The sequence below is a fragment of the Mesitornis unicolor genome, unplaced genomic scaffold, assembly GCF_000695765.1.
Source record: "Mesitornis unicolor isolate BGI_N332 unplaced genomic scaffold, ASM69576v1 scaffold14143, whole genome shotgun sequence".
In the NCBI taxonomy this organism is placed as follows: Eukaryota; Metazoa; Chordata; class Aves; order Mesitornithiformes; family Mesitornithidae; genus Mesitornis; species Mesitornis unicolor.
In genome coordinates, this window is record NW_010175416.1 from 1 (window position 1) to 8,602 (window position 8,602).

At 38.5% G+C, this 8,602-nt stretch overlaps 1 protein-coding gene across 1 annotated transcript; it reads right to left on the minus strand.

The window, feature by feature from the left end:
* Window positions 1–605: 605 nt before the first annotated feature.
* On the minus strand, window positions 606–8,543 carry PDCD4 (programmed cell death 4 (neoplastic transformation inhibitor); the record flags this gene model as incomplete). The annotated part of the gene is given in 7 exon segments (XM_010181390.1): window positions 606–1,331; window positions 2,631–2,770; window positions 3,763–3,873; window positions 4,926–5,033; window positions 5,835–5,949; window positions 7,938–8,035; window positions 8,310–8,543. Coding segments are annotated over 7 exon segments (867 nt in total), but the record flags the coding sequence as incomplete, so codon positions are not given.
* Window positions 8,544–8,602: the final 59 nt, after the last annotated feature.

The following is an 8,602-nucleotide window of genomic DNA, read 5'->3' on the forward strand; positions in this document are numbered from 1 at the left end:
CGAGAACGGGAGGTGCTGCCGGCCTGGGGAGGGGGGAGGCTCCTTCTGTGGCGTTTTTTTGTGGGAGTCCCACTTGTCGCTTTGAAGGCCACGTTTTAAATACGGGTCCGACGGGCAACACAACTGCGTCAGGCGCTGCTGTAGGAATAGGGAAGGAGGTGGCGTTACGGTGACAGCTTACAAGACTCCCATAAACGCTGCAGTGCTTGTGTGCTGGAGCATCTCCTGTTCCCGGCCCTGCAAAGGCCGTTCCCAGCATTACTGAACACCTGAGATCTTGACACGAAGCTGAAAAACGTAAGGGAGCAGGAAGTGTCCCCTGTGTTCCTGTAAGAGTCTTCCCTAGATCCATCTCATTCTTGAGAAAGGGCTGGGCAAAGCAGCACTGTGCAGACACGTCCAGAACATCTGTGTCAGCCTGGACAAGTCACTTGCTTTCAGATACGTTTGGTAAATACTTGCCCTCAGTTTAATTACTGAGTGCTCTTCTGCGGACTGTAATACAAAAGGGCAGTGGAAGATGTGCAGCTTAATTGTACACGCTTCAGAGATTTGAGCACAGTTAAATTTGTTCTGTTTAAGAAAAAGGCAGAAAGAAGAGCTTCACAAAAAATATCTTTAATGTTTTATCAGAACTTTTCACTTTTCCAGTTACATAGAAAAAAAAGATGAGTTTGGTACATGGGGGGGCTAAAACCAACCAGTGTTCTGCCCTGGAACAGATGACAATCTTATGACCCAACTCCATTCTCTTGGGCTCTTCAACACAAAAAAAGTTATTTTTCCTCCCAAAGCACAGTATTTCTTCAGCAGCAATGGAAATGGGATCACAGCAGCTTAACCTGACCCCTCTATAAAGCTTTGTATAAACCAGTAATTTTATGATGACAACACTGTCCTTGAAAAGAAAGAGCGGCAGTCAGACATCGATGCAAACATGGAATGATTAGGTCATAAACATATGGCACTTACAAAGGTAGCTTATTTGAAGGCATCACCACAGCAGAGTGGCCAGTTGTTCTACTATATGCCCAAAGACAAATTTTTTCTGAAATTTATAAAACTATTTCAAAAAAAAAAAAAAAGATTTGTACCAAAAAGATGTGCTTTTAAAAAAATATGAACTGTGCTAAGCAAGTCTAAGATTTTGGTATATTATATATGTGTATACATATATACATACACACACCAAAAAAGCATGCGTGTCTGTATATATATAGACCTCTCTTTTCCCTTTAAACTTTTAAGGCTTCAGCAGTTGGTTCCACATTCAGTAGCTTTCAAGCTTCAGACGACCTCCATCTCCTTCGCTCACAAAACGCTTTCTGCCCCTGTAAGAAAGTGGAAATCTTTTCAGTAATTTAAAGTAGCATCACTTGTTTTTTCTTACCCATCACTAAGAATCTTCTCATGGTCTTGGAGTCAAATATAAGGTGTGCAAGTTCAGCAAGATTAGCTGAGATTCTTGATCACTGATAAATTGCTTAAAATCCATCTGAATCTTACATCTAGGCCTTCTCGCAATAACCTTTTCAAAATTTGCATTGTCAAGTGCTTTCTACTTTACTCACCTTTTAATGTTCACACTTGCAAAAGATGCTAGTTTGAAAGCCTGAGAATGGTGGTTCTGTACCCAAAACTGAAGCACATAAGCCAAAAATGCCTCTCAGCATATTAATGGTAACTCAAGTATAATCGAGCTTTTATTGCAGCAATGAATTTCAACCCTCCCACACCCCAAACCTGCAAAATATTTGATGCCAAGATACACACAAACTCAATAAAGTCTGAAGTCCACAAATGGAGGCTGTTATTCATAGACATTTCAAAACCAGAATTTATCACAAGCTGTTGAGATGGTTTAAGCAGCCTAAAAACACACCCAAACTGGAGAAGATCTGCAACAAACAGTATTCCTGATGCATAAAATTGCAAATAATAGTTTTAACACCATGTTTAAAATTTTACATGTATTCCTCACAGGAAATTAATCTTATTATTTGTATTGTGACCAGTAAGGAGAGAACAGAATACTGATTAGTCACAGTCCAAACAGCATTATTTATGCCATGAGTAAACAATAACAAAGTAAAAAGCACTGCACACACACCACATGGCAGACAGATAATGAAGGAATCAGGTATGTAGAGTGTCCTATTCTCTTTTGCCATAAATGCTAAGAATTAGTTGTCTCATCTTAGACCTCTATTCATGCAGTTTGGGATGTTTAAGCTATTAAGCTTTTTTTTTTCCCCACTGTAGCTGACAGTTTTCTGCCATCACCTACATGGATTATTGAGACGCCCGAATCCTCCATCTCGAGTACCGCCCTGATCTCTCTAGCAAGTAAATCAGCAGAACAGGGAAAGGCAAGTCTTCATCCCGTGGAGAGCACACAGGCCTTCTACCTGGGACTCACGGGAGGCTTACTTCCCTCAAGTATTTAATCCAGCCTCCACATAGCAGGTTTCACATCAGTGCAGGTTCTTGATACACCTTTTACCAGTCCAACCCTCTGTTTCTCCATCCTCCTTAGTTTCCAGTTCCAATCTGTAATACTTTGGTCATAAAATCCTGTTTTCTGTTACCCAAAAAGCAGTGTGTTCACCTGTCTACAATAAAACAAGTACCTTGAAGGACAGAGGTCTCTCAGTGGTTTGGAGATTATTCCAGCCTGAAAGCATTCCTCTACAAACCGCTCAAGCACAGAATAGGAGTGTGGCACATCCAAGTTAATATCTGGGATTTCACAGTAAACTCGTTCATAGCCCTGCAATGTAAGAATTTAAATAATGATCTGGTTATTCTATTATTTTATTACAAGTTTTTAAATACCCTTTTACACTCAGAGAATTTATTTTTTCAACGTAGTTTCACGTATACTACGGACAGTTTCAGCAAACCTAAAGCAGAGCAGCTGCAAGTCAGTATAAAAGCAAGGTATGATACCAGCCAGTACCATGGCCTTACACGACCACCTATCTACACAAAGAACACCAGCTGAACTTTTAACTTCTTTAGAAGCCCAAAATCCAGACAGCACAGAATATGTGTATGTTAACCTGGCTGCTATCGCATGGGTAGTAACACAGGGAAGAAAAGTTAATTCTTCTTCCATGTAAATGAAGAAAATGTGGCCACAGATCTCCACCATAACCATTTCTGCAGAAAGGGAAACACTGGTGACAACCAGAGATGACTTCACCACCTCCCACCAGCAGTATGGCTGGGTACATTTTGACACCAGTCTCTGCGTGGTACCTAGTTTGGCCTGGGACAGAACAGCTGTCCTGCAGTCACACCTAGAAGCAAAACAATGAATGATTCCAAGTCTGTAAAGTATTAGCTTCTACATAATTACAAATGTCAATTAGAACAGTAAGTGCAATTAGGTGGGTTCTTTCTGTTCTTCAATTAAGAAGAACTACTGGATAAAAAGAAAAATTGTATTTAAGAAAAACTAGCTACGTTGCAGCATTTTGAACTATTAGTTCTAACCATTTAATTTCATAAAACCAGTTGGAAAATACTCTGTACCTCACAGTTTTAGAGAGCTACTGCTTGGACTTCATTTGTACTTCTTCCAATACATGACAAGTGTTGTACACACATCAGTGACAGATTATTTGTACGGGATACAGAGTGACCGCGGAGAAATTAAGAGTAGCAGTCAGTAACAGACTACAAATAGTACTTGAAAGAAGGTAAGAACTACACAAATTTGAAAGACCTTGCCCAAAATTCTCTAGATCTCTCACTTACTCTTTTCATTTGGTCCATAGTAATGACAGATGACTTCCAGAGAGCTTTCAGCAAATCCAGTATCATTTTAAAGGTCTTTTCTCCAGTTGACTCCAAAACCATCACAACAGCCTAAAACAAATCATGCAAGTGGTTCAGGTGCGTGTTGTGCAAGCACGAGGTGCGAAAAGGAGCGCGGTATTACGCATTTTCTGGGAAGACAAGTCCCATTTGTTACATGCATTCACAATTTCAGTATATTATTATTATTTGAAAAGAAAAACCGATGAAAATTTATTTGGATAAAGATAAAAGGTATGAAAAACCAGAAGGGACTAGACAAAGTGCAAAGCATTGCCTTTCTGGCTCTGGTTTGAGAGATACATTACTATATCCATATGGTTGTTGCAGTACAGATGGCAATTAATTAATTTTGTATCTACGATTTTTTTGTATCTGATTTTAGAAGAGCTTTGAAATTTAAAATCTACAAATCTCCACAACCCACATCAACTAAAAGAATTCTGTTTTTTTTATCACGAAGAAATTTTCTAAAAGGAGTCCATTTACTGAGGAGAAAATTTTGTAGATGTGGGTGTTCAGCTTTATTGGTAAACAGCCCTTTCTCAGCTTGGCAGAAAAAAAGAGTACAAATGGGAATGGTCTCCGAGATACAGCAAAGATGATCTCTCTCTCATATAGTCTGGTTCTGAAATACCCCAGAGCTTTTACAAATGCCTAGATGGAACAATTCCACCCTGAAAAGTAAGGTCTATAACTTAACACACAGATAACACCCATTAGAATACCCAGATACCTGAAACTGAAAGGAAATAAACACCAAAACAAAGCCTGTCTTTTGCTGCTGTTCCTCAGCAGAAAATAAACTGGGCTCTTCTTTTTCAGGAATTTATAATAATGTGAATTCAGCTACTTACCCAACAAACAAAAATTCATTCTGGATCTTCCCAGAGTTAACAGCAGCTCACTTGTTGCCCATTGTGCACACAAATGAGCTCACAAACCATTAACTTTACATGAAATAATTTAGTTATTCAAATAACATTAGAACTTGCAACCTGAGCTTCAGATTCCAGTTATATTATTTGCATGCCCACATCAAAACAAAACCAAACCTGTTGGTATTACTGACAATTATGACAGGGACTCTGATTTCTCCTTACTTCATATACAAGTTCATGGTGAAAATGGGGTACTTCCAGTTCCTGAAGGCAACGTTCAGCTTCCAGCACATCTCCGGAGAGCAAATACTCTTTCAGCAACATATCAATCTAATGAATTTTAAAACAAACAAAAAGCCCAATTCTAATTAGATATAAATTTTTAAAGCTGTCAACTGTTTTGATAATCTGCAATCAACCCAGCAGCAAGTTAGTTCATAAATGCAATTAAACTGAGACGTTACCAGCTACCTGAAACACAGCATCAGCCAAATACCTATCCATCCTGTTGATACAGACACACAAGCACCAAAAACACTGCTTTTACATGTGTATCACCAGAGCGGGTGAGTAGAAGTAAAATTAATTTTCTTGTTTCCTGAAGTCTTCCTCCTGTCATCTGTTGCACTCACAACCCAGAAGTTATAGCATGACCTTTTCCTTTAAATCTGCCTACTTCATAACATGGATCTCTAAACATTCCTGTTCCTTCCTCTCTCTTTTTTCCCAGTTATTACTGTGCTTTTAATCAGTGATACCAAAAAATAATAATAGTTTATCTAGTTCAGCCAGTTTCATTTTGACTCTTCTAATTACTTCACCATTATATATTGTAAGCTCTTAAAAAATTAAGTGCTTAAGAGTTTTGCTTAAAGCAAAAATGAATGCATACTTGCAACAGAGAATATTGTACAAGCATGTTCCCACCACTGACAGATACTACAAAATTCAACAAAATTATCCACATCAGTTTTTAAAAACTACTTTGTATAAATTATTAAGAAAAAAATCAAAACCAAACAAAACCAACACTCAAGACATCATTTTTCTCTTACGTATCTCTTCACTCCATCGCAAACAAGCTTAGCTTAGACAAACACAAAACTCTAAAGTTTTGTAGAAGTCAGTTACCTCTTTAACAAGGTGTTTCACAGACTGCTGGCCACCTCCTGACCCCCACACATTGTCTATACGCTTTCCACCCTTCGTCATGCTCAGCAACACAGTAGCTCGGTCCAGAGCAGCTCTAGAAAGCAAAGTCCAAGTTTTAAAAAGCTATGACAGAACTTCATTAAAAGGCATCTCTAACTTCTGCCACGGCCATCGTTCTTTGGGCAAAGTGACCAGATTCCTGGGAAGAAGCCAGGGTTAGCAATTCCATGAGGACATCTGGATCAAGAAGCCAGCAAGCTAGCTCCCATCTCCTCTTTCTGCCACCTTTCCACTTTTGGTTATACCATACTTAGGACAGGTAACAATCTGTGATGGTAGCAAATCTGAGTCATTAATGCAGAACCTGAACCATCCTCACAAGAAAGAGCTCAATATTTTCTTATGCAGAGATGGACTGTATGCAGGCTGCTCCAAGAATGCAGCTTGGCACGTGTGACTCAAACAAAAGAGGCTTGAGTTGCTTCCACATTGAACAACAGCTTTTCTACTGAAGTATTATTTTATGTTTGGGTTTAAAGAATTATGAAACCTTGAGAAGTTAAGCCAAAACAGCACTTAGAAGGCAGGTACATAGTTGCAAAAAGATGGCGTGAACTAGGGAAGCTTCATTGAGAAGACAATAAAAAAGGGAATAAGGCAAAAAAAGTCTCAGTTATGCCCCATCCAGCTAAAGGAGGAAGAGTTATCCCAATCCTCATACTGGGAGCTAGCCAATGACAATAACTCTATTCACCAAGAATTAATGAGCAGAAGACTGAACAAGACACAGCAAGGAATCCTAGATGTGCAGAATGCAGGCTACAATCCTTCAAAACACAGGAGACATCTGTATAACTGTGTCCTGGTTTGAGCTAAATAGAACCAATTTTCTAGTGATTTTACTTTTCAGCTAAGTCACTTCTAAGCGGCTTTACTTGCTGAAACTAACAGCATGTTTTTCCAGACAGTGTGTACTTCTACAAGTGACAACGACAAGGCCACTGTCTCACCACCAGTGCCGTATCTGTACCTATGGGGAGAAGCAGACCCAAAACTGACCAACTAGGTGTTCCATCCCACATACATCATACTCAGTATAAAGCTGAGGGATCATGGGTGCAGGGTGGGGGGAGGATTTTATATTGGTTTTATATATATACACATACATTTGTACATATCTGTATATATTTCATTATTTTCCTATTTACATTATTATCCTGTATTATTAGTATTATTGTGTAATTAAATCTGTTAGTTTTATTTTCCAACCCATAAAGTCTCTCTCCCTTATTCTCTTTTCTCTTTTCCCTTCTGGGGAGGGGAGAGGGGTTAATAGAGAGCATCTGTCCAGGATTTAGCGGCCAGCCCTAAACCATGACAAACGGGTAGAAAATTTTCACAATTTGAACCCTCAAGTTACGCAGCTAAGATTTGCCTTCCTTCTAAAAGTACCCAGCTACAATCATTACAGATGGAACTTTTAGAAGCTGCACGAGTTCAGCATGGGGGAAAAGTATTAAAACATGACTATTTATTAAAATGTCCCTCTTTGTCAGAGACTGCTCCTTCAAACTTCTCATTGACATGAAAACTATTGTACTTGTTGATGAATAAAGCCTTACGGAGAAAGTCTTGGAAAGCACTGCATGAGCTTCAAACCTTTATAAGGCAAAACAGTTAATCCTTTGTGTATTTCACAACATATTTACAGCAGCTGTCCTGATGCTATATTTACTCATTAATCACAGTAAAGCTTCTAAAGACAAAACCTCCTATAATCACTTCTTGTTTCAGCTCATTTTTTTTCCACCCTCAAATATGAGCTGGACAAACGCAAAACTGAACTCAAATGTACTAATGCATTTTTCAGGCACTTTCAGTATCTTTACTCTGACCTGAGTCATTCTGGATGTCGTTGTTGTCACTGCAGATTTTGTAGGTTTCTTTTTATAATTTTAAATTAAAAAACCCAAGAAGTTATAGAGAACCACATGATTTATTCTGAAGTCCTAAATTCCTGACCATCATCTTTGGCATTGGGAACAGAAAAGAGTGTAGCGATATAGAAAGCAAGAAAGTTACCGAGCTTGGACACAATCCACAGTGCCTTTGTAGCCGTCTATGTAGGTATTGCTTAGAATCCCATCTCCAACAGCTCTCGCAATAAACTGGCCCACCAACTGCAACAAAACAGAAGCATTTTTAATTATTTAATTTCAAGGCAGTTCTAAGAAGACAATTGTAACATGCTTGGTTTTCAGATTTTATTTAAATGAGCCATCTTAAAGTAAAAGCACAACCTGGGAAATTGGCAGGGGATTATAGACTGTAAGACAATCCACAGATATTTTTCAGAATACATTCTATTTCATTTACTTGATTAATTTTAGCCACAATTTAAAAAAACAAACACAAACCACTTTTGACTGCTAGCATAAAACTTTACAAATATACCTGTGGTGCCTTGGGAGAATCCAACACCAATTCAGGTAGTTCTTTAAGCAGCCTATCAAATGATTTTTCCACATCAGTTTTGCTTACTACTGTCCCACAAAGGTCAGAGATAAGCTTGGATGTCATTTCCCTGTGACTAGCCTTCCCCTCTAATGCCAAGGAAACAGCCAGCACTGGTACACTGTATTTCATTTCACCAAGGTTTAAATCCTTCAGCATCTCCTAAATAAGATTTGAAAAACAAAACAGATTAAGATTTCATAATTCTTATTACATAAATATATATTATATAA